General features: G+C 45.7%; 1 protein-coding gene across 2 annotated transcripts in view; it reads right to left on the bottom strand.

Moving 5' to 3' along the window:
* Positions 1 to 7,278: 7,278 nt before the first annotated feature.
* The window catches only part of ATP2A1 (ATPase sarcoplasmic/endoplasmic reticulum Ca2+ transporting 1), a 33,790-nt gene continuing 14,796 nt past the window's right edge, over positions 7,279 to 26,272 (bottom strand). Inside the window, exons 8-23 of one of the 2 annotated variants that reach the window (XM_028702499.2) lie at positions 25,101 to 25,398; positions 23,398 to 23,564; positions 23,211 to 23,299; positions 22,293 to 22,395; positions 21,302 to 21,433; positions 19,509 to 19,634; positions 17,124 to 17,342; positions 16,065 to 16,400; positions 14,779 to 14,999; positions 14,361 to 14,563; positions 13,294 to 13,379; positions 13,042 to 13,175; positions 12,609 to 12,726; positions 11,562 to 11,679; positions 10,607 to 10,650; positions 7,279 to 7,898 (exon numbers count right to left, since the gene is read on the bottom strand). In XM_028702499.2, the coding sequence (XP_028558332.2) occupies positions 10,646 to 10,650; positions 11,562 to 11,679; positions 12,609 to 12,726; positions 13,042 to 13,175; positions 13,294 to 13,379; positions 14,361 to 14,563; positions 14,779 to 14,999; positions 16,065 to 16,400; positions 17,124 to 17,342; positions 19,509 to 19,634; positions 21,302 to 21,433; positions 22,293 to 22,395; positions 23,211 to 23,299; positions 23,398 to 23,564; positions 25,101 to 25,398 (2,355 nt within the window). In that variant the 3' untranslated portion in view covers positions 7,279 to 7,898; positions 10,607 to 10,645. The remainder of the gene's footprint in view (positions 7,899 to 10,606; positions 10,651 to 11,561; positions 11,680 to 12,608; positions 12,727 to 13,041; positions 13,176 to 13,293; positions 13,380 to 14,360; positions 14,564 to 14,778; positions 15,000 to 16,064; positions 16,401 to 17,123; positions 17,343 to 19,508; positions 19,635 to 21,301; positions 21,434 to 22,292; positions 22,396 to 23,210; positions 23,300 to 23,397; positions 23,565 to 25,100; positions 25,399 to 26,272) is intronic. The other variant, XM_028702497.2, reaches the window with a different exon arrangement.

The following is a 26,272-nucleotide window of genomic DNA, read 5'->3' as shown; positions in this document are numbered from 1 at the left end:
TAGTTGAACATCACCCAGCAATAATAATAATAATAATAATAATAATAATAATAATAATAATAATAAATTAAGTTCCTTCAGGCAGTTGGTGGTCTCTTCGGGAACTTTTGGCAGGAGCTCCCTGGCCTGGTCTTTTCCATGACAACTGAGATGCTACAAGCTCCTCGCTATTTTCACCTCCGAAATGGTGGGTATTTGTGGGTTTTGCACACTGTCGCAGGGCCAGTCATGAGATTGAATGAAACCATTGTCTCAGGGAATAAGAGCAGGGGGTGCAAATTGTTTAAAAAAACATCCAAATAAAACAAAACTGACGCCCTCTTTACTTGCCTCGCTGGTGGGCCACCTGCCTGCCAGCTGAACCAGCTAAAAGTCTTGCTGAAAATAAGCTAACAGTTTAAATTTCCAGAGACTTTAGATTTGTAACGTATTTCAAGCTGATGTAGGAAAAAACCTGCTCCTTTTCCCTTATGGGGTATCCAAGAGCCCATATAGAGTCCTTAAGTGGGTTCCCTATCAGTAGGAGAAAATAACAGAGGCCAACCAGAGAATGAGGGACGTGGGTGGCGCTGTGGGTAAAAGCCTCAGCGCCTAGGGCTTGCCGATCGAAAGGTCGGCGGTTCGAATCCCCGCGGCGGGGTGCGCTCCCGCTGCTTGGTCCCAGCGCCTGCCAACCTAGCAGTTCGAAAGCACCCCCGGGTGCAAGTAGATAAATAGGGACCGCTTACTAGCGGGAAGGTAAACAGCGTTTCCGTGTGCGGCTCTGGCTCGCCAGAGCAGCGATGTCACGCTGGCCACGTGACCCGGAAGTGTCTCCGGACAGTGCTGGCCCCCGGCCTATAGAGTGAGTTGGGCACACAACCCTAGAGTCTGTCAAGACTGGCCCGTACGGGCAGGGGTACCTTTACCTTTACCTTAACCAGAGAATATTGAGAAGCAAAGCAGCTAGTAAGCCTGATTCATATTAAACTGTTGCAACAGGGTGCTCACAACCACATGCAGGAGGCAGGAGGGTCCCAGAACAATGGCGCACAAGCCCTTATATAGAGTTTTGAAATTGCCCACCCTACAGCTCAAGACCACCCCCAAAAACATCATACATACATCACAGAAGGAGGCCGTCTACAACAGAAATCCTGTCTGCCAGGATACCTGACAATGGTCTCTGATTGCTTTACTTGGGCAGCCTGGCCATTCTTTTGTGATGGTAAATACTTTAATTCCTTGAATCCAGTCACAGGCTCTCCCTATTCATACACAAAGATGCCCTAAAGAGAGAGGCTTTCCCATTTCCTTCCTCCTTGCAGAGAAACATTTTAGATCAATTTGGGAAAGTCAAAATGGCTTCAGGATTGCTCTCCTCTACTGTTTCAGACACGTGGTTTATATACTTATGTATGTGTTTGCCTTGTAATTTTATGAACATTTAATTTATATATTTGAGACCTTAAATTATTATAACAAAGCGGAGCTTCAAGCAGCGGTGTCACAGGCCCTTTTCTCCTCCACCTCACCCAGAAGGCCTCACTCCACGGAAGGATGTCCTCTTGTCCCTTTCTCATGAGCGAGGCAGGAAAGAGGGGGAGAGGAGAGTCTATTTCTGCTGCAGCAAAAGCAACAGTTAAAACGAAACAAATTATTGGGGCGGGGAAGCCAAGAACGGGCAGCACCAGCCGGGTGAGGGAGAGGAGGAGAAGGAGGGAGGGGAGAGGCAAAGAGCACCTTCTCCCTCAAGAGGCGCAACAGAGGTGCAACCCTGCACTGTAGAACTGCTTTTGTTTTAAAAATCAAAACAAAACGTTTGTGAAGGATGTGGCAAGATGAAAAAAATGAGGCATCAGAAAGAGCAGCAGGGCCTCCACCCTAACGCCAGGAGTTGGAACTAGATAAACACTAGATAAAGAGAATGTTGCTGCTTACATAGCATACCAGGGTCTCCCTAAGACATTTTGCTGAACGATGTGTGTTGTAAGAAAAAACTGCTCCTCACTGCTCCTTTTCCCCTTATGGGGTATCCAAGAGTCCGTATACAGTCCTTATGTAGGTTCTCTATCGGTAGGAGAAAATAACAGAGGCCAGCCAGAGAATATTGAGAAGCAAATATACAGGATCAAGTTTAAGGTGCTGGTTTAACCTTTAAAGCCCTATACGGCCTAGAACCCTTGTACCTACAGGACTGCCTCTCCTGGTATGTCCCACAGAGGACCTTACGGTCTTCAAATAAAAACATCTTGGAGATCCCGGGCCACAGAGAGGCTAGGCTGGCCTCGACCAGAGCCAGGGCTTTTTCGGCTGTGGCCCCAATCTGGTGGAACGCTCTGTCACAAGAGACTAGGGCACTGCAGGATTTGACATCTTTTCGCAGGGCCTGCAAGACAGAGCTGTTCCACCAGGCCTTTGGCCAAGGCACAGTTTGACGCTCTCTCTCTTTCTGTAATATTCATAGAAGTCTAACCCGGTGGCTCCCATTAATTTGATTCTGAATTGATTCTAGAATGTATTTTAATTAATTGACTGTGTGATTTTATGTACAGTGTGCTATTGTTACCTGTTGTTAGCCGCTCTGAGCCCGGCTTTGGCCAGGGAGGGCGGGATACAAATAAAAATTTCTTCTTATTATTATTATTATTTGAATTCCTATAACAATGTGTAAGATTTTTAAAAGTAGATTTATATACCGCTCTTCATCCAAAGGTCTCAGGGCAGTTCACAAGATAAAAGCGCATGATGGAGGTGGCAAGTGGGTTGCACTTCCTGTTTCGCCTCAAGTGCCAAAATAGGGCACGGGAGGGGAAATGATCTATAATGAAATTAAGAAGGTCCTTAAATGGACCTTTCCTTAAAAACCTGAGGCTTTTCTCCTGGGCATGGTTGGCCAATCGGTGCCAAGGAAGGATAGGACGTTTTTTATGTATGCCACTACAGCAGCAAGGATTCTTTTAGCAAAGTATTGGAAGACACAAGAACTACCCACGCTGGAAGAATGGCAGACGAAGGTGATTGACTATATGGGACTGGCGGAGATGACTGGCAGAATCCGTGATCAAGGGAAAGAGGCGGTGGAAGAAGATTGGAAGAAATTTAAAACGTATCTTAAAAACTGTTGTAAAATTGATGAGTGTTAAAATGTCAAGGGATTGGGAAATAGAGAATTGTAGCTGTATTTGATAAGCTAGAGAAGAATCTAAAAGAAAATGAACTGATTAATTGGTTAACTGAGGGAGTTGCTGAAGAAATGTAAAAATAAGGATGCAGAAAAGGGGAGGTATAGGGAAGTCCGGGAAGCAAGGTTTATGAAAAGAAGGTTATGAAAATTATACATGTTTAATGTTCGTTTGTTGGTGTATTGTTTTATTGTTTGTGTTTATTTTGTGTTTAAAAATCAATAAAATTTTTATTAAAAATAATAATAATAGGGCACGGGAGTCCTGAGTGGTAACATTGGTGCCACTGCAAAACAAAGCAGACCAGCAAACAACTAAGAACCTTCAAAACACAATCAACATAAAGCAAGTCATAAGACTCCTTCCTAAAGGGCTGATGGTGGTAGTTGGCCCTTGGGCAGGGGCCAGTCACTATCAACTCCCCATTGCATCGTACTTCCGTTCTGGTGTAGGCATGGGGGAGAAATTGTGTTCAGTTCACACTTAATGGCAAGCCTCCCTCATTCATACTTTCTGAAACAATACGAGAACCGAAACACAACAATTCTTCGAAATTCACACATTTCTGAATTTGCCAATGCGTTTCTCTAGTCAAGTACCGGTATAATGAATTGAAAAAAATGTTTAAAATAACTTTGGTAAAAACAAACAAACCTGACGGCCTGCCCAGGCCGTGAAGGAGGAGCTATTTATATAGCCAGTGCCAGATTTATGTATAGGCTAAGTAGGCTGAATCCTAGGGCCTCTAAATCTAGGGGGCCTCACCAGCCTGCCTGCTCCCCAGCAAGCAACCTCCCCTCTCCCAAAATTGCAAACCCAATACTTCATGCGAGGGCAGGGCAACTTGGGCCTCTAAATCTAGGGCGCCTCACCAGCCTGCCATCTCCCCAGTGCCGCAGTCTCCCCTCTTCCAAAATTGGAAACCCAAGACTTCATGCAAGAGCAGGGAAATTCAGGCTCAGCAACTATGAGACTCTGGGCTAGCCAGTGGGGGCCCAATTTGAAGAAGTGAGGCCCAGTTCACAGCCAAAGTCTGCAAAATCTCATAGATATAAATAAAACCCATCTAGATTGCCTTGGTGTAGGGGCCCTCTTAGGAGCGGCCCACAGGGCTCAATTTGGCCCAATTGTTCCAATTGCCTTAAGGTCAGCCCTGATGAGTCTGTGCAGGGGTTGGACAGAGAAGCCCTGCACCTTCTAGGTCCTTGGTGTCACTATTCAGAGTACAGGACTTATAATGGAAATAAAGGGGGGGCACTTATTGGAAATCAGTTTTGTCACCTCCCCCCCCCGCCAAACCCCGGGACGATGAGCCCAGCCACCTTTTATTCACAGTCACATAAGCACTACACTACAGCATGGCCATAAAGCTGTACGTTCAACCGCTGAAATGCACACCCAATATGTAGCAATGGAGATTTATGTTACTGCTTTATGAATGAACACTGTGCTTTATTAATGGACTCTGTATTTTTGGAATTACCTAAGAGCCACCAATATGGAGCTCTAGAATCTGACAGCTAACCAATTGGATCCTACCAAACAGTGACCCCTATAGCTGAAAGCAGGTAACCAGCAGGAAATGCTTCAGCTCAGCCTTTGCATTGTTGACTGAACACCCCTTGCTGTGCAGATAATGGAGAAAACTCATAACTTGTATCCCTTCTTTCGTCCTGACCAATTCTATTACACTGGTGTAATCCCTGGTGCACCAGGAACCCAGAATAACAGGAAATAAAATCCGCTCATACATCAGCGACTGATAAGACTTGTCAACCTGTTATTCCAAAATCTTCCTAGATTATAAAGCTCCAAAATACAGGCCAAAAGAAGGCAGGTCTAGAAAGAGAAAGCCGTACGGGCACCACCAGTGAAAAGGCCCTGCTCCGTGTAGCTCCTGCCTTGTCATTTGATAGGGTGCCCAGTTGCTGCAGATAATGGCGGCCAGCTGCAGGCAGTGGCGGACGATGGAGACCACTTATCCTGAGTGGCCCGATTGCTGTGAGGGGCAGCTTTATAAAAGAATGGTTTATTGAATATGTACAAATAAATTGTAACCAGATAGGGACATTGGCAGGATTATTGTAATAACCTGCAGTTTCATAAGAGCAAATAATTAAATTAGATGAATAAAAGAATAAGTTAAGTTAATTTAGAATATGCAGGAAACGATAAATTTAAGGAACTGCAGAAAGGGGAGGAAGTCAAGTTTTGAAATGTTAAAATGACTGTAAAACTATTGAAATGCATATAACTGAAAATCACAAATAAAAAATGTAAAAAAAAATGAAATTAAGATTGGAAAAATGAGAAACTGAGAGAAATTGAAACTGATAGGTTTGCCCCTCCCTATTCTGGTGGCAGTTGACGTACCTGTTTACCATAGCTTTTAACACATGACTTGTATAAGGACCCACCCTATTTCTGTACTTGTAAGTGGTTTTCAACTGTTCTTAATATCATGCTTTAATTGATGTAACGTGCATGGAGTCCTTAGTGTGAAGGGTGGGTAATAATAATAATAATAATAATAATAATAATAATAATAATAATAGCAACAACAAAAAATGTCCACCGCCACACCTGAGAGTAACAGGAGTTGCAGGCAAAGCAGGTCACGTGACTAACACAACTCTGACATCCCTACTTCCATTTGAACTAGTGGAACCAGTGGAAATAGGAGAGAAGGGGCACAACTGCAGGGGCAACCCAGCAAAGCCCTTGCATTCTTACAGGCATGCATCCTTGTGGTACAAATAAGTTAACCCTCTGTCCTCAGGGGCCTGTGGTTCACGAGCTTTCTCTGCAGCTGGAGCGGATGAACGTGTGGGCACAGCTCTAACAGTCAGGAACTGAGGCTGAAACCAGACATGGTGTGGCACCCAGAGCAACTGAGATCATGAAACAGGAGGCCGTTCAACATAGCAGAGGGCAGGCAGGAGGCAGAAGCTGAACCCTTCCGTCAGCTGTGCGCTTCTCCCTGAAGCCTCTCCTCTCCTTTTAGTTTTCCTCTCAGAGGGGATCGCAGTGCCTTGTCACACACCTGCCAGTGGCTCAGCTAATTTGAGTGCCCCACTGCCACCGTCACAAGACAGCATCTCTAAGGTTGCCTCCCTGGAAGTGGACTGCCTGGCTCAACCACTTTGGGCAGGAAGACATGGTTATTTGTAAAGGCTTAGTGGGTGGTGTGGGTAGCCTCATTAAGGCTACTAGATGCAGTCGTATTTTTAATGTCATGTTGCCGTTTCTTTTTTTTATCTTGCTTTCTCTTCTTATGCACTTTAATATCAGTCCTAAACCATTATTTACGTCATTTTAAATTCCTGTTTATATAGGGTTGCCACACGTCCAGAATTTCCTGTCTGGAACTATGGATGAAATATATCTGTACATGTAAATGTACGTAAATGTGTACATATGTACGCATCAGCATTAGCCCAAAAGGGGCTGAGAATCCAGTTTGCTCAGCTCTTCTTTCTGCTAACTATTATTTGCCCGACTCAAAGCATGCAAACTCTTAGGAATAGAAAATGGAACTTAAAACAACCCGTGATCTGCAAAAGCGACAAGTTTGGTAACTCCTTGCCCTTGTTCCAGACAGACTGAAACCTGTCACTTCCAGTTAGAACACGTGCATTTGCTGTGATGCACAACGACTGAGGAAGTAATTCCCCCTGTTTGTTTCCAGCATGAAGAGTTAGCGCTTTTGCCAAGGATCTGACAGGACGCTTTGCTTGCTTATGGTGAAGTATTAGATACGATGCTTGCTTAGCAATGTTTGTACAAACGAAAATGCTTGATCAGTGACTTTCCACGTCTTTACCACTGAATCAGAGGGCAAACTATAGAAAACCCGAATTGCATTTGTTCCAATTCAGCACTAAAGAGTGGGTTTTTGCAGGGAAAGTGGGGGGTGGGGGCAGTGCTCAGACACAGTGTTTTCAAGCACAGGCCTGTGCCTAGAAAACATGGGGCAAAATGTAAGTGTGGATGAGGCCAGAGAGCTGCAACCAAGCTCCAAGGAAGTAAGCGACTTTCTGTAAAAAACAGCTTCAGTGCCTCTCTCCCTCCCCCCCACCATTTGACCAAAGCAATGAAAGAAAAGCCAGAAGCATTCGAAACAGTTAAGAGTTTATTCTTTAATATCAATAAATAAGCAGCTAGAAGAATCTCTTCATTTCCTCCAAGTTGAGGAGTCTCACTTGTTTTGTTTGTTTTCCCTAACAAAATGTTTCCTTCTGTTTTATGTGTGCATTAAAAAATCCAACCCCTGGCTTGAGGTGGGTTCTAGTCGTGTGAAGAGGGGGGAACGAACGTTGTTCGTGTGGGCACTAATGCAGAAAGCAGGGGGGTAGAGTGTGAGTGTGTGTGTGTGAGAGAGAGAGAGAGAGAGAGAGAGAGAGAGCGCAGGGCAAGGGGTGGGCAGGTGGCTCAAAATGTACAGAAGCCAAGTAGCTAGTGGTGTTTTTTGGGGGTGGGGAAGCTGGCAGGGAACACGGCATGGCAGGTGCCAGTTCTGTGGCCCACACTGGTAAGTCCCCAATGAAAAGGAACGGAGGGTTTGTGGGGAAGAAGTTGGCTATTAAATAAGGGGAGGGCAGAGAAGAAGCAGGGGTGGGAGCAGCAGACATGGCTGAGGAGTGAGGGGAGTGGGTATATCTTCACGATTTTGTTGAAGAGGTTATTTCCGCGGTGACTCGGCGGTTCACTTCTTCATCCTTTCGTCTAAATTCTCTGTAAAAGGGGGGGGGGTGGGGAGGAGAGAAGAGAGAGTGAGGGGCAGAGAAGCAGAGGCGAGTTCCAGATTCCCCACAGCAGTGAGATGGACAACCTCGAACAGCAGGCCCTTGCCAAAATCAGGCTACGCGGCTGGAGCTTCACAACGTGGGGAATAATACAGCCACAGTGGCTTGCCTCACTTATCATTCTAGTCAGACGCTCTAAGATAAGCGGCGGAAAGGTCTTGAGCAAGCAAGCAGCTGGACATATTTCTTTTGGAGTAGACCTAATGCCTCTATCCCTCCTCTGCCTTTTACAGATAACAATAGGCAGAAATTCAACGGCTGCAGATTTCTGCATCATTCTTTGGGAAAGGCCCACCTGTTGAATTTCTGCCTGGCACGCAGACTCAAGGGTCTTGTCAGATATAAAGTTGGATGGCAGGTGTCCCCCTCCTTACCAGAAGCCATTGCTCCACCCGATTTGAGAGGACTCAATAACATTTCACGTGGACATGATAACACAGAGCGCTTGAGCCCCATGTTAATTTCTCTGAACTAAACAAATTAGATGCCACTTCCCAACAAAGGTGTGATCCTCCCAGCCCATAAATGCAGGGCCAAGGGGACACTAACAGGGTAGGACAGGGAGAAGGGTGCCATGTTTATCTGCTACTGAGCCACTCCCAACCCCGCAAGGCCAGTTTCCTCTCCAAACTAGGCCCATATACCCCTAGAGCTCAGTTGAGGGGTGAGAGAGGGAATTAAAACTTCTTGGGAGTGTGTGGCATTTGCAAGAGAAAATAAATAGGTCAGGAAGGCTTAACCACCACCACCCCTACAAATTCTCCAACTCAACCCCTCAGATTGTCCTGCAAATGTGCTAACGGCCAACACTCTAAGCCCTGGCATTAGCAGTATGAGTGGAATAGGATGGGGAGCTTTGGTCATGTCTAGTTTCGCCTGATTACAGTCTGGTTCTAAACGTGTCCACTCAGGAGAAGTAAACCCTACAGATTCAGTGGGACTTGGTTTCTGGAAAGTACTCATAGGGCTTTAGCGCCTTAGAGAGAACGGCAGGGGGTTAACAGGACTGAGCAAGACCTTGTGGGATATTCACTCACCTGGATCCACGCATGCCAGCCACACTGTGAGGAACCCCCAGCAGAGGAAAGCTCACCCCACCAAAAGCACCTCCGCTTTACGGTCCTTGCCTAGCCAACCTCATCCCACCTTGGTGTAGAAACCAGCAACAGCAAGAGCAGCAGGTCCAGTGAAGGGGGCAGCCCTGAGCTCAGGCCACCCCATCCCTTCCAGGAAAGATGGGGCCAAGCGATTGTCCATGAGAGACTGGCCAGGCACGGCATGGGGCAACTAGCAGTGGGCAGTGAAGGCAGCTGCGGCACAGCCATGGAGAGCTGACGATGAGCAGATGGGGCTGAAAGACCTTCCCCGTTCTGTATGCACCCAAGTTAAAGCCATGACTATCTCTCAAGTGTTGAGGCCAAATGGGCTTATTTGGGTGCGTGCAGAAGGTGGAAAAAGGCAGCTCCTGGGAATGGATGGGGCCCAAAGAGGATCCGGTGCTAACAATCATACCTGCAATTGTTTTGTTCAGTGTTCAAGTTTTCAGCAAATGCATTCCAATTTAGAATTTGGAATTTAGAATGCAAGGCTCCAAAAACCCAAAGGGATTAAACAGCTTTAACATGTTGTTGGCATGAAAGGTTGCCACGTTTTTTAAAACGGCCCTACAAAATAGTTTAGTGGTTTTCAAACCGTGTTCCAGGAAGGCTTCTCAGGGCACCTCTAGACTGTTGCTATTTTTAGGGGGATTCATGGATGATATGTGTAGAAAACTGGTGTAGTATCCACACCAAATTACAATTGATATATTGTGGAACTACTGGTGCAACTTATCTTATGTCAGGCTCTGACCTATGAGTCAAAAACTTATCATAGAATTATAGAATAGTAGAGTTGGAAGGGACCATGAGGATCATCTAGTCCAACTCCTTGCCATGCAGGAATATTTCACCCAACGTGGGGCTCAAACCCACAACCCTGAGATTAAGAGTCTCGTGCTCCATAGACTGAGCTATGGAGAAACAGTCAGTTCTAGAACATGTCCCACAATCCTCTGCAATGCACAGGGTTCCTTGGCAGATGAGTCAATGCAGATTTCCTCAAGGTATTTAGCTTGAGAACCACTTGGATAGTTTGTTAAAATAAATAGAGCCCGAGTATTTAAAACACATACATCTCAGCCAAATTGCCAGCTATAAACTAGCTAAGTAGCAACCTTGACTTGCATTAGGGTTTAGGCCCACGCTGAGCAAATTCATGTCCACAAATTATTGTTCATTATATTTCATAATTTTAAATACTGACTGAATGCTAATTATTGCCCCCTCTTAACTGAATAGTTAATATAATTAAAATTCATTTATTTCAGTGAAAAGAGAATGTTTCCTGGAGCAGTCAAAAGTTAACAAGCGGTCCTCTTTTTGGGGCAGGATTTTCTCCTGACCTCCCAGCCAAGCAGCTGGGTCCCAGTTCCCTGGACAATTCCAGATGCAGCAAAGAGACTGTTCAAGCAAAGAAGAGACACTTTCCCGCCAGCTCCCCACAGATATTGCAAATCTTCCCACATGGATGAACAGACAGATAGGATGGAGCAGCCGAGAGGACATGCAAGGCATGCTGTCAAGGGTGGTAAGATACCTGGGAGGCAGGATACAGGAGAATAGAGGGGGAAGGAGTCTATGCTACAAGAGGGAAAGGATAAAAGAAATCAGAGTTAATAGACGTTAGGGAGAAGGTGGGCAAGGAGAAGATAAGGTGATTAGTCTGGATGGGTGAAATGGAATGGAGGCAACACATAAAGGACTACTTAAGGCAACCTTCTCCAATCTTGTGCCCTTCAGATGCTGCTGGACTACAGCTCCCATCATCCCTGACCACTGGCAGTGTTGTCTGAGGCTGGTGGGAATTATGGTCCAAAACATCTGAAGGGCACTAGGTCATGGAAAGCTGATTTAGGGGCATTGGATATGGAAGAGGAGTCCTAGTTCTCCTCTGTCATTCACATTAACTTACAAATTCTTGGGGAAGACCCAATAATCCTGGGCATTTCCCATCTCACCTTCCTCCACCGATTCCAACCCAGTGGAGTGTGCTCCATTCTCAGAAGTCACAAGACAACCTCAATATCCAGGCACTTCTAGGCACCTGTATCCCCTATAGAGCATGCATCTGCTGTTGCCTCTACCAGAAACGTCACGTTTCCAAGCGCCTGGTTCCACACAGCACTGAGAGGCTATTTCAGTTCTTAGAAGGCAGCATTGAAAGTGATCATCTGGGAGGAGAACCCTGAATGAGCAAGCACCTAAAATTTAGATCTAACATCTAACGTGAGTTGCCCTGGATGGGTGCACATGGAGATGATGGAGGGTGAGAGGAAGAAGACAGGAAGGAATTGGGACAGAAAAGGTCAGCAGGGAAGGACATTCAGTTTCTTCTCTTCTCACCACAGTGATGTCCCCCCGTCCCCCCCGTGCTTTTCATCCGGTGCTCCTGACTCCCTTAAATAGGCAGGAGGAAGAGAAGGCTTCAAAAGGGGTGGGGTGGGGGCAAGGATTGAGACCAACCCAGGAGAAGGGAGGGGAGGATGGCTTACGCTCCAGGTAGTTCCGGGCAATGAATTTGAGCAGCTCATCCAGTAAGATGACAGGCAAGGATATCTTCAGCACCACCATCCAATGGTGCATATCCAAGTGGGTGAGTTTGAAGATCATCTGGGAAGAGGAAGAGCAAAGGGAGAGGTCAGTGTGTGCTAGGGTTGCAGGGAGAAATGCAATTCAGTTCACACTTAAAGGCGAATCTACCTAACCTGCACTTCCTGCAGGTGAACTGAAACACAACCATTCTTTCTCCGAATTTTGCAATGCGCTTCTCCAGGCAAGTAACTTTTACTAAAACACATAGACTAATGTGGAGTGTCCATAGAAATGCATGTGTTAGTGAAAACAACACGCCGAAATGCATTCTATTAAGGAAAATGTAAATGTTAGGAAAATATGCTTTGTGCAAACATGTATATAAGGCAAAATTGAACACAAAAATGCGTATATTCGGAGAAATTCACCTTAAAATGATGAATTTTCATGAGGATTTTAAAAAAAAAATCATAAATGGGTGTGAAAATGTAGAGAGCAACAATCCAAACCCCTAAAATTAGCTATCATGGACTGGGTCCAGACTAACAGTGCAATCCTAACCTTGTCTACTCAGAAGGAAGCCCTACTGAATACAATGGGGCTTACTCTCAGGTAAGAAGAGTTAGAACTGCAGCCTTTGCCGCCATTGAAATTCGTGGGACAAGTTACTCATGATGCCTTAACTTAAGTGCTGTTTTCTATGGAAACGAAGTGCAACTAATAAACAGTGGAATCCTATACCAGTCTGCTCAAAAGTAAGCGTCATGGATTTTAGTGGGGGTTGCTCTCCCAATTAAGGGCACAAAATTCCTATTTTAAGCATGAAGGGCAAACAGTTCTATATCGCCAAACACAGCACAACACCAGTGCTTTTCAACGTAGCCTTTCACACCTTTATCTGCCAGCGATCAAAGAATGAGCAATTGGATGGTGGTGAGAAGGCATAGAGGGAGTGAACTGATCCTGAAGCTGGCAGGGAAGTCAAGCTGTGCTTGAACAACACTTACTGGCAGAGGGTCAACATAGAGGATGACAAAGTGCAGAGACATGGAGAGGCAGATGGATCCCAGAAGCCAGATGTTCACCCAGGGGGGCATCCGAACCAAGGACTGGTTCTCTGACAGGCTGTGTAGGACAGAGAAGCAGGGTGAAGTTACCATTGGGCGGGAGACAGGGAAAACCCAACACTTAAGCCATCTGTCAATATAAATCAATAGACACTGGTTCTTTAAAGATCAGCCAGTTGCTGGCTCTCCTGTATGTAATATGTCGTGTCACCCCCCCCCCCCAAGAGATGAATGGAATCACAGTCCTGGAACCACAGCCCTGCCCAGGAAGCAGGGTATCTGGGGGATGAGACATGGGAGGATACCTCTGAAGAACCTCCAAGGCAGCGCTATGTGAGTAATGCTGAAGATTGACTCTCACGGGCACCCTTACCTGTTGAGTGCATTGCACATCTCAATGGTGACCAGGACGGACAAAGCCATGGTCATTGGGACAGAGGACTCAAAGATCTCACATTCCAAACCTTCAAAGTCAGGGTTGTGTTCTGTGCACTGCATGAAATGAGACTGGGGGGCAGAAGGAGAAAGTGGGGGAAAGGATTAAAACAGGGCATGTTGCAGAATACCACTGATCTTGCCCTCCCGCAGTTCACTTCCAGTAGAGCACCCAGAAGTTCAAGCTCACCAACTGGTAGTAGGACACGCCAGGTCCGTCTTCAGCATACAGGAACCACCAAGCGGCGGCACCAACAGTGGCAGCTCCGACATATCCTGCACGCAGGTGTTAAAAGGAAAGCTTAGCATGAATGAAGAAGAGGGCAGAAATCCCCCCCAAAAAAACAACTGCCCTCCAAGAGCAGCCTGCAGGGGAAGTGAAAAGGAGAGGGTTGTGGCCAAATGCGGATTTCAAAAGAAGCTGTGCTCCTTTGGATTATTAGGTGCCCTCAATATGGATTACAGGTTCAGGTTTCAGGCCAAATTTAGGTCTGATGAGGCCCTAAGTTCTGAAGGTAATGGGGCCCTTTATAAGTAAGTAAAATATTTAATTTAATTGTAATATTTATATATAGTATTATAGTAGCAAGTGGGGGTAATAGGGAACTGTACTAGTAAATAATATAGGCCTACTAAATAATAAAGATGAATATTTTTCTAAGTAATTTTATAATGGGATCAAAATAAATAAATTATGTATTACATGAAATCAGTCAGTAGGCATAAGACCCATACCCTTAGTCTATGCTGCCTGATCACCAGTCTACAAGCACTCTTTAATATTAGATAACGGGTTCAACCGCTTGACCTACATTGAACTGTGCTGCACTGCAGTCTGCCTGCTACATGTTGCCCTGCAACCAGTCCATGCAGAATGTAGGCACCCTATATATACAAATGAGCAAACCAGTGATATTTTAGGGAGCAGGCTAGCAAGTGGGGCCCATTACTTACATCATAGGAGCCTACACAACACAAAACACAGTTGCTGTATGTAGGTTTTATTTTATTTGGTGTTTATCTTATGTTTGGAAATGTACATCCAGGATTTTTTCCCCTTTAAATTTTTTGGGGCCCCCAAGAGAGTGGGGCCCTAAGCTATAGCTTGTTTAGCTTATACGTAAATCCGGCACTGCACGTAGGTAGGACTCAGGTGAGAGAGTACAGGATTTGTATACAGGAGCGAAAACTAGGGATGCAGGATGTCCGTATTCTGGATTAAGAGGGCAGGGCCCCAGGGAGAAAAAAAATTGTTACCTCCAATGGCCAAGTAGCGGAAGAAGAGCCAGCCACTGATCAGAGGCTCCTTGGGGCTGCGAGGGGGCCTGTTCATGATGTCCAGATCAGGGGGGTTAAAGCCCAAGGCGGTGGCTGGGAGCCCGTCAGTCACCAAGTTCACCCACAGCAGCTGCACGGGGATCAAGGCTTCAGGGAGACCCAGAGCAGCAGTGAGGAAGATACTGCAAGGGGAAGAGGAGAGAAACAAAAAGTGAGGCGAGAGGAAGCCCTTGTGAAGCAGTGGTGACATGTGCAGCTGCCAGGGGGCAGGCCGGCCTGGCCACAAATATCATGCTATCGGACTCTCTCAGCCCTTTCACTGAGCCTAGTTAGCCTGGCGGCAGGGCTTGCCTAACGGAAGGCTTCGTGAAGGGGATGAGGGAGGAGGATCCCTTACCAGACGACCTCACCCACGTTGGAGGAGATGAGGTAGCGGATAAATTGTTTCATGTTGTTGTAGATGGCCCGGCCCTCCTCAACGGCGGACACAATGGTGGAGAAGTTGTCGTCTGCCAGCACCATTTCTGAGGCGGTCTTGGCTACAGCGGTGCCAGAGCCCATGGCAATACCAATCTCAGCCTTCTTCAGAGCTGGGGCATCATTTACACCGTCACCAGTCTACCAGGAGGAAGCGGAAGGAGACAGGGAGTCAACCGAGGCAGAGGGGATCAAATGCAGCAGCCTAGCTGGGGATATTTCATTTCTAAGGCCAAGGTGCACTTTTGCACAAAGGATATCACGAAGGATATCATAGAGCTGGGGAACAGGCAAGCAAAAGCGAACAGGGACCTTTTCTAAGAGGAAAGCACAAAGCATTTGGGTCTCTCTGGCTGGGGAGGAGGGCTTCATACTAGTTTATAAAATTGTGCATGGTTTAGAGAAAATGAAGAGAGAGATTTTCTCTCTCCACTAGAACCCGGGGTCAAGCAATGAAAGGGGAAGAGTTTCAGGACATGGAATGCATTTCTTGCAGGATACAGTGATGGCCACGAGCTTGCATGAAGAAAGGCCGTAGCTCAGCCTTGTTTACAAAATGGGTTCTATCCCTGGCATATCCAGGTAAGGCTGTGAAGGACTCCTGTCTGAAACCCTGGTGAGCATCTGCCTTTCAGTGCCTACAGCACTGGGCTAGATGGAGCAATGGACTGGCTTGGGATATGGCAGCTTTGGATAATGGTTTTCAAACCAGTCATGTGCATGGAAAACAGGTTAATAAGGGGCTGGATGGTGGATAATAAATGGAACCTCCTATTCACTGAGGAAGCTGGGAAGCAACAGTCAGGAGAAGATGGCTGCATCCAGGCTCTGCAGGGGCAACATCTGGCTAGCCACTGTATATGGGATGGGATCTTTGGTCTAATGCAGAAAGGCCATGTGGGGTGAAACTGAGGGTCACAGAGGACTTTTATCCACATAAAAGTCTACACTGCAGTAGAGGAGGAAATGGACACCCATGTATACCATCATATGTAATGGCTGCCTATATGTCTGTTTCTTGGCAGCGAATTCCCACCACATGCATTCTGTAAAACAGACACTTCCGTGGGCAATATTCACGCATGATAATATGCACAGGTATACATTATTTCCCTCTGTACCCTCAAGATAGGTATTGCTGGCTACAAGCCCTCTGTTGCCCTTCCAACCATCCTCCCACCCTGCCATTGCCGTCCGTCTATTCACCATGGCTGTGATTTCATCAAAACCCTGCAAGAACTCCACAATCTTGGACTTGTGCGTTGGCTCAACACGTGCGAAACAGCAGGCTCTCTTGCAGGCTTCCCGCTGCTCGCTTAAGGGCAAGTCGTCAAACTCACGGCCGGTGTAGGCCCTGCCAGTCACGTTCTCCTCCTCTTTGAAGATACCAATGCGGCGGCAGATGGCAATGGCTGTGCCTTTGTTGTCGCCTGTGATCATGATGACACGGATGCCAGCTTCACGGCACAGCTGGATGGAGCCCATCACCTCCTTGCGGGGTGGGTCCAACATGCCTACGCAGCCCACAAAGGTCAGGTCCATCTGTGGAAGGGAGATGTCTCAGAATAGGCTCCGAAAGCAGTGGACAAAAGCTCACAGCCTGTCTGATCGCTATAAGGACTAATCTGTGGCACTTCAACAGCCGGTAAATGAAAAAGAAAAGTTTCAACTCTCCCAGTGTTGAGATCCACTGTCGCTGAATGGTTGCCGGGTTGGACTTTGGGGAGAAGCCACAACTACAAAGCTTACTGGGTGACCATGGGCCGGTCGCCCTCCCTCAGCCTGACCCACTTCACAAGGGGTGAGGTCGTGTGTGGGGTCATGTGCACCACCATGAGCAAATTGAAGAAAAGGTGGGGCAATTTTTTAAAAAATACAAAAATTATCTGCCTGAGAGCCTAGAGGTGCTCTTTATTCACCTTAAGAAAATGGTTATTCTCTTAAAACTTGCGTTAGAAATGTGAGGACAGTGGTACTGAAGGCTGAGTCCTGCCAAGGCATTTTAAGGCACTGTAAATATGAATGTACCAAATTCAGTACTGCACACATTTCCCCTAAAATCCAACAGAATCCATAATTGGGAATGTTGTACAGACAACCACAACAATGCAGCCTGAAACAGGAGGATATATGTTCACATTTTTGGGGGGAAAGAAGTAGAATCGGCTTGAGGGAATCCTTTCCCTAAATTCCTTTCAGCTCTTCACCTTAACTCGACACTCCATCCTCCCTGTCACTCGCCACGCGATTTGCCCTCAGCATTACCTCATAGTCAGCGAATTTGGTGGAGTCCTCAAGGACCATGTCTTCCCTCTTTGGGGGGGTGTCACGGGTGGCCAGGGCCAAGCAGCGGAGGGTGTCCCTTCCTGTGCCATACTCCTTGATGACTCCCATGATGTGCTCCTTGACGACGGGGGTGAGGGGAACGCGGGTGGTGCCCACACGGACATAGTTGCAACGGTCTATCACACCCTCAGGGGCGCCCTGTACGTGAGAAAGAAGTAAAAACAGATATTGTGACTTGAGGGGAAAGCGAGCTGGGTGGCAAACGGTATTTCTGACCAGGTACTAGAGCTTTTATATGGAAATTCTGGAAAAGAAGTTCCCAGGCTGTGGTCCCATCAATGGTCCTTGAGTTTCAGTCAGGCGGTCCATCCCATGTCTATATGGATTTGTGGTTGGAGACAGGAGACGGCACAGCTGCCACGTGAAATATTCGTATTGATTTTTAATTGGATTTTTATTGCCTCTTTTATTTCTTCTGCATAATTCAAATCATGCTACAATAAAATACAATATTGAAAAAAGCAATAAAATGCAATTTAAAATAATACAGCATCTAGCAGAACACAGCATCTGCTGCAGAGGAAGAACTGAGGGGAGAGAGATTTTCTGCAGGCAACAGCTTTTCCACCTGCCTTGCTCCACCCTCCAGCCCCGGGAGCCTTTCCCAGACCATGACTTTGAGAACAGCAGAACAACTGGGAAGAGAGGAGTCCAGGGATAGTTTTTAAAAATAATTTTATAAGTTGTGGGTCCTTGTTTCTCAATCTGACCCTTTTACATTTTTTAAAATGTTTTGTGGTATTTTATGCAGTGTGGTTTGCTGTTGTTTTTATTGATTATAGATTCTTTATTGTAATGGATAAGTGTTTAATTATTATTTGCTGGTGTTTAATGTGGATTCCAATGGGTTATTGAATACTGCTTTATTTGATATAAGTTGTTTGTTTAAAAGTTATTTTGACTTTTGTTAATATTGATATTCAATGTTTTATTATGATTATTATGTGTGTTGGAAGCCGCCCAGATGGGCGGGGGATAAATAAAAAAATATTTATTATAATTATTGCCACAACACGCAGACAAATCATTATGGGGGGGGGGGGTCTGCCAAGACCCTCAGCAATTTCCAAGTAGTGCATGGGTCAGGGAAGCTGCAAGCCAGTCTCCTGGAAAGCCACTCCCGACATACGGAGGGGTGGGGGTTGCGGGCTCACGCAACATTCACACCCTCGCGGGGCTGGCTGCAGCCCCGCGGGACTAGGGGAATCCCGGGATTCATTAGTATTCATCATTCACCGCGCCAGCCAATCGGCTGGCGGCGGGGGAGGGACTAGTAGGGGGCATTTAAGGTCGGGGCAGCCCATGCTCGCCCCTTTCTTTTCTTTCAGCAGCTGCGGCTGGCTCGTGTGGCGGTTAGGCATTGGCAGGGGTATTATTATGCAAATGAGTTGGGGGGGAGGAACGCCATCACCTCCCCCAAATGTTGAAGGGTAGTTCGTTAAAGGACTCCGGGGGGCGTCGCCTCGTCCAAAACCTACGGAGGCTAGGGCCTAAAGCACGCTCCCGAGCGGTAACCCTCGGGGAGCGCCTAGGGATGTGCATCTCGGGGGCTCCCCCTGTTGGTGCTTAACCCTTCCCAGTTGTACCGGTTAGTTTGATAGGGCCAATGCCTAAAGCCAATACCGCTCTTACCTGTAATCAATAAAGTTGTGGCCATTTTTCACCCATTAACCTAAATTCTGGTGTCCTGTGTCTTTATTTATTCCATCTGTGGGAGGGGGCGGGAATCGCCACGCAAACTGTTTTCATGGGTAAAATAAGTGAAAGGGGTAATTTAGAGATCCTTGGTTGCAATGATGATCTCCTCTTCCACAGTCTCATGTGTTTCTGCAGCAGATGACTCACATGACTGAATGCCCTTCCATACAAAAATCTACTCTATGCATAGAAAACTAGAAGTTAGGGAGTTGACACACTAGTTTTCTATATGGAGGATTTTATTTATGCATTATTTTTGTGTATGGAGGAACCTGAAGTGCAATGTAGTTCAGCCCAGTGGCTAAATTTTTAGATTCAGAATAGGAAGAGATTCGGGTACAAATCCCAACGCAGCCATGAAGCTTGTTGAATAGTCATGGGCCAATTGTTACAACTCTGGCAAAGCAACTTCACAGAGTTGCTGTTATTCTGAGTATATTTCAGTTGCTGTGAGGAATAAATGGGAGGTGGGGTTGGGGTGAACCTTGCCACCCTGAGCTCCTCAAAGAAAAGGCAGGATTAAAACATAGTAGACAAACTTCTGAGCCGGGGCCAAAGATGGGGTTGCTAGGGAGATGGGACACAGTCATACGGGGCGCTGCTGACCTTGACAAACATCTTGTTTCCAACAGCCGCCCGGGAAGCTTTTGCTGGGGAGCAGTAAACTGACATGGACTTTCTGTCGCGGGAAAACTCCAGGGTGAATTCTTTCTTCATGAGTTGTTTGATCACCTGGGGAAATGGAGAAGAAAGGGAAATGGGAGGGAATGGGTTAAAACCTGCTCAACATTGCCAGGACACAGCACAAAGTGAAGCTATGGAATTTGCTCTCACAAGAGTAGCTCCAAAAGAGGAATAGACAAATTCGTGGAGGAGAAGGCAATCGGCAACTACAAACTACAATGGCAGAGTTCCGTTCCACTGTCTGATGCAGTGTAACTCTGAATATCAGTACACTGGTACCTCGGGTTACATACGCTTCAGGTTACAGACTCCGCTAACCCAGAAATAGTACCTCAGGTTAAGAACTTTGCTTCAGGATGAGAACAGAAATCGTGCAGGAGCAGCGCAGCGGCAGCAGGAGGCCCCATTAGCTAAAGTGGTGCTTCAGGTTAAGAACAGTTTCAGGTTAAGAACAGACCTCCGGAACGAATTAAGTATGTAACCAGAGGTACCACTGTAGCTGGGAATTAACGGCAAGTGGAGGGAGTGCTGTTATGATCAAGACCTATTTGGGGGCTTCCTGTACACATTTGGCTAGTCACTGTGAGAACAGGAAGCTGAGTAGGTAGGCAGAACTCTTACATTCAACCAATGGAACCACAGCAGAGACATACAGAAGTCTATAGACATCATCACTTATATCTTAGGGAGTGGGGCTTTATAAGGAAGGTAGGAGAAGATAATTTGCAATGCTGAGGTATGAGAAGGATGAGCGCTTGGTGGCTTTAGGCAAGCTTATTTCTCTCAGCTGCAGCTAAGACTACAATGGTGAGGAATAGGACTAAGCTACCTTGCAGGATCATTCTAAGGATTACATGAATATAATGTATGTGAAAGTTTTGGAGCGCTCAGAAATGTTACTTAAAACTTTTATTAGCTATCAACTTTCAGTGGGGTAGCTGTGTTTGTCCGTTTCAGCAAAAATAACCAAGAGCCTCGTGGCACCTTATTCACATCATCAAACGTGTACAGAAAACTGAAGCAACAACAGACAACTTAAACAAAATACTGCAAAAATACTCAATTACATATAAAAACGTTTCATTAACATAAAGTTACTAATATATAAAAATCAATATCAGTTCATTTTCTTTAATGCCAGTGCTTGTGCATTCATTAGCCTGATCAACAGGAGCTGGGAATAAATGCACTTCTTACTAAGGTATTGGAGAGAATCTTGTGTTGATAGATAGATAGATGATGATAGATAGATGATAGATAGATAGATGATAGATAGATAGATAGATAGATAGATAGATAGATAGATAGATAGATAGATAAATATTTACATTTAAAGGTGAACCTACCTAATTTGCACTTTAATTTGCACAATACACAATCTGAAACACAGCCATCCTTTGAAATTTACACTTCTTCAATGCTGTTCTTCAGCCATGTAATGTGTATGAATCATACTAGGGTAAAGTGTGCATTGAAACAAATATATATGTGAAACAAAAATGAAAATTGCATCTTAAAAATGTGTATATTGGGCAAAAATGCTTCCAAAGATGTGTATATTAGGAGAAATTCAAACTAAAATGCTGAGGAATTTTCATGAGGACTTTAAGAAAAACCACAAACTGTGAAGGAATGGAATTTAAGACTGGAAGAGTGAGAGAGAAACCAAAAGAGAAGCAACGCAGGGCCCTGAAGAGAAGGCAGACAATACTTACAGCGTTGCAAGCGTTGGCACGCTCCACTTTGGAGAGGCTGCGCACATCTGTGTTGAAGACGTTCATCTTCTCAACCAAGCAGGTAAGGGCAGTTTCGGTGGCTTCACCCACCTTCTCATATATACCTTTGGACTGGGGCGGGAGGGAGAAAATGGGCAGAAGAAGATGAGAGTTAGACACTCGGGCACAGCCAAGAGCTGCAGGGATTCTGACAAAATATGAATCTGAATGAAAATATCCCAGGGCGGTTTACAATATTAAAACACATTGCAGAACATCAATGATAAAAACATACTAAAAACGTAGTTGTATACCACCATGATTTTTTCCCTCCAGGTGGTGGTATATAAATACATGGATTAATTTTTAAAAAAATCAGTATGTGGGTGTTGAGGTGTGGGTGGGGAAGGGAAAGGGTAGTAAAATTTGTGCCCATCAGCCTAAAAAGTAGCCCACATTTCCCAACTACAAAAAAGTAGCAGCCTCATCACTGTGGGCACTCTTACACTTAAACTGGTTTAAGAGTCCTTTGCTCCTGTCAGAGGAATGCTTGGTGTTGAATTTGGCATCTTTTCAATGTCGAATGAAAATCACTTTATTTACCCACTTTAATTAATCATCTTTTAAACCTATGCAGTCTGTTTGCTGTAATAAACCTGAATTTAGTTGGTAATTTTGTTTTTACTCTTACTCTGTTGCTGCTGGTTTTATTATTGTAATGATGATTAATAGTAGTTTTTTATTTTTTAAAAAAAATATTCATTATTTTATTACTGTTTTACATTGTGTAAGTTGCTCTCGAAGCTTTCAGTCAAAGAGTGCCTATTAAATTTTATTAATCAATATCTATCAGAAACTTCTCATTGCCCTCACCAAACTACAATTCCCATAATTCTTTGGGGGAAGCCATCACTATTAATAAACAATGAAGCATCCAAAACTGAAGGCAATTGTTGGAAGGCTGGATGTGAACCAAGAGAGAAGCATTCACCTCATTGAAATCCAGAGAGGAGTCATTGCAAAGGGCACAGATAGTAGCCAGTTCAACGAGCCCATCATACTGCCCAGCCTTGACTTGCTTATCATTCTTCATACTGCATGTGCGAGAGAGGAAGGAATTGAAGGACAGAAAAACGTAAGCGACAGCACAAAAACAAACAGCAGAGAGATGAACTGAGGGTTACTGGTGTCACAGCTTCCCCAGCCCTGGGTTATAGGGTGATCATAATGCTAGGAGGCCAAAGAGCAAAAATTGAGGTACTGTATTTCTTTCGGTGTGAGGTTAAGAGTTAGAAATAAGATTCAGACAGTTTTAAGGTTAGATCATATGTGTCTGCTTGGTTTGTAGTTTGCCATTCCTTCAAACAGCTCAGAGCACTGACTGTCAGCTTCCAAGGTGGCTTCTTGGGCTGCCCCACGGATCTGCCTTAGCTTCAGAAATGAAGCAGAAATGGGATGGAGGCATCTTTAGATTGTGCCATGTATGGGAGAAGCAAGAGAAAGGTTCGGGAGTCAAACTCTTGGGAGAGTTACCCAATTATCCAAAGTGACGCACTAGGACATGGATAGGCAAACTAAGGCCCCGGGGCTGGATCCGGCCCAATCGCCTTCTAAATCCGCCCCGCGAACGGTCCGGGAATCAGTGTGTTTTTTACATGAGTAGAATGTGTCCTTTTATTTAAAATGCATCTCTGGGTTATTTGTGGGGCATAGGAATTCGTTCATTTTTCTTCTTCAAAATATAGTCCGGCCCCCAACAAGGTCTGAGGGACAGTGGACTGGCCCCCTGCTGGAAAAGTTTGCTGACGCCTGCACTAGGGTTTTAACGGTGTCTCATTCCCCACCCCCCTTTCAGGGTGATGGATTAAGAAAACTGTTTAGGGTTGGGGTTTCTTTAGGAGTCACTCACACTTCTCCTTCAGGGGCATAGGTGGAACCAGTAATAGAGAATTCGTTCAGAGAGCATACATCTCCATCAACTTTGTCAATGACAAACATCTGCAAAGAGACGGAGAAAGAAGAGTCAGGGTCAAGGCGACTGACGTGGGCAGGAGGCACTTCGTGACAAAAGTGCCGGCCTCAAGCTGCCCCCTCACCTTGCAAACAGACATTTGGTTAGTGGTGAGGGTGCCAGTCTTATCGGAGCAGATGACCGATGTGCAGCCCAAGGTCTCCACGGAGGGCAGGCTTCTGACGATGGCATTCTTCTTGGCCATACGGCGAGTGCCCAGGGCTAAGCAGGTGGTGATGACGGCAGGAAGGCCTGAGGAGGAGGAGGAAGAGGAGGCGAAAGGGAAAGGTTAGCCGTAGGAATGGGCGAAGCATTCAAGCAGCTGCCATCCATTTGCTGGCTTTGGTTTCAGATACTCTCGGCTGCCTCCACCCCCTTCAGCTCCTACTGCCCACCACACTACCTCTTGTGCAGATTTATTCATTTAATAATATTTTGGGTAAACCACCTTTTTTTAAAAAAAAAAAAAAGCAGCGTACAACAGTACAAATCAGCATTAAAGCATGGGCAGAACAATCCAAACCCCCTATACATCAGATGGAGTGGGGAGAGAATTTGTGGTGGAAGCCCTTTACCCAGCTCTGCCGGTTCAGCTGGTCTCCTGTCAGCTGCTGAAGCATATGTATGCCCTGAAATGGGTCATTCTCAAGGTGGAGCAGGGGTGGGACTGAGCTGACTCTAGACCCACTAAATCTGGGTGAGTCTCAAATCTGTCAGGCGATAACACTGAATCTGGATAGGGCCCAATCATCCTGCCCCTCCACTTCCACTGTGGCTGCCGACATATAATGCATTTTCCTGTTATTTTTAATAATGCATGCATGGTAATAATAATAATAATAATATCTTTATTGTCATTGCCCCCTCTCGGGGACAACGAAATTACTTGGCTGCTCCATCCACCCAGGTAGGGCACCTTACACAAAATCAAATCAACTATAAAAACACTAATTAAAACAATACAGTATAAAACAGCAAGGAAGATTAGATGACTTTCAAAGTCCAGGCTTCCCATGGTAATGCACACTTCACCCCAGTATATTCATTTTGTGAATATACTGCTTGGCTGGAAAACTGCACTGCAAATTTCAGAGAAGTGGGAATTTGGAAGAATGTGTTTGGGTTTGCTTTGGGAAGTGTGAACTAGGTAGGTTCACCATTAAACGCAAACTGAATTGAATTTTTCTCCAGCTCCTAGCCACGGACTAGCCATTTATAAACTAGCAGCACAAGGCAGCTCCTATATCCTTTTGCAAATGAGGAAATGCATGTTAAATGTCTGACTGCAAATTACATCAAGATATAATGCAGAAGTTCATTCAACTTCTGTTTCGTTGAGGAAATGCCACACAATCCTTTGGCGCAGGTAAGCTGAAAACTGTTTAGCCCACGCAAGGAAGGAATGATGGGTGGCTGTAGCCATTTTTCGTTGTCCATCCTGCTAGTACATCAGCAGTGCCTTCAAATAACTTTTTTAGAATGGCTTTTTTACACCATATTGTTCAGCGTGCAGGTGGTTAATTAAAAAACGATGCTTGTAATATTGCACCTTTGCTTTTATCTCTAACTTTGGCTCCTTTTTGTAAAACTTCTGGATAGCATGTCCACAGTTCAGCGTACAAGACAGTTAGCAAAGCAAAATGCACCCAACAAACAGCAACTGCAGATAGAAAAATAAAAACCCCAAAATATGATGACGGCAAGAGCTATTTTTAAAGGAAGGAACCGACTGGCCCTCTTTAGCCCCACAACAGGTGGATGTGGGAAAATGGAATGGCCTCAGCTGACCTTCTGGGATGGCAGCCACAGCGAGGGCCACAGCGATTTTGAAGTAGTAGATGGCGCCGCGGATCCAGGAGCCGCCATGGACGGGGTCGTTGAAGTGCCCGATGTTGATGAGCCAGACAGCCACGCAGATGAGGGAGATGACCTTGGACAGCTGCTCGCCAAACTCGTCCAGCTTCTGCTGCAGGGGAGTCTTCTCTTGTTCGGTGGCCGCCATCTCATCGCGGATCTTGCCAATCTCGGTGCTCACACCTGTGGCGACGACGATGCCAACAGCCTTGCCTGCACCGATGTTGGTACCCTGCAGGGAGGTGGAGGATGAAGCGGGGGTGGGGGGTGGGGAGGGAGCAAAGATCAGTGGGAAAGAAGGAGAGGGACACTCTACAAACATGCTGGAAGAAAAGATATAGTGAAGGGAAATGGTGCTAAAGGAGGCTGTGGGACCTGTGCAGTTTTGCAATTCTGCCTGTGCAGAATCCACGTCCTGAGAGCCTAGGCCAGGGGTCAGCAAACTTTTTCAGCAGGGGGCCAGTCCACTGTCCCTCAGACCTTGTGGAGGGCCAGACTAAATTTTTTTTGGGGGGAATGAACAAATTCCTATGCCCCACAAATAACCCAGAGATGCATTTTAAATAAAAGCACACATTCTACTCATGTAAAAACACGCTGATTCCTGGACCATTTGCGGGCCAGATTTAGAAGGCGATTGGGCCCGATCCGGCCCCCGGGCCTTAGTTTGCCTACCCATGGCCTAGGCTAAATAAGATGTCTAGTCCTTTAAGACTGTGAAGTGCATGTCTATTCTGGAAACCTATTCCATTTCAATCCCACATTTGGTGTCATGGCTTTCTCCCAAGAACTGCACTTTGGTAAAATGCAGGGAATTCTGTTAAACATCTTGAGAGCCATTTCCCTGCCTGTCACATAACAGCAGCTCCCAAGACAGAAGTATCTCCTGTGCACTGTGTAACTCCTTTTTTCTGCTCCCAGTGAGTAACAGAAGCAAAATAAATTTATTTAAATAGGCAAATATATGCAAAGGTACTTAATACGCATAATTGCTCTGCTTGCAAGATTGCAGGTCACTTTGGTTGTGCCTTGTCTCCTCTGTAATGTGGAACTGGGGGTGGGGTGAGCATGGCATGCAATTATATTAACATTTCCACGTTTTCTTA

This window comes from Podarcis muralis, chromosome 13 (genome assembly GCF_964188315.1).
Source record: "Podarcis muralis chromosome 13, rPodMur119.hap1.1, whole genome shotgun sequence".
NCBI lineage: Eukaryota > Metazoa > Chordata > Lepidosauria > Squamata > Lacertidae > Podarcis > Podarcis muralis.
Note: the sequence above shows the minus strand (reverse complement) of the source record. Positions and strands in the feature narration are given on the sequence as shown.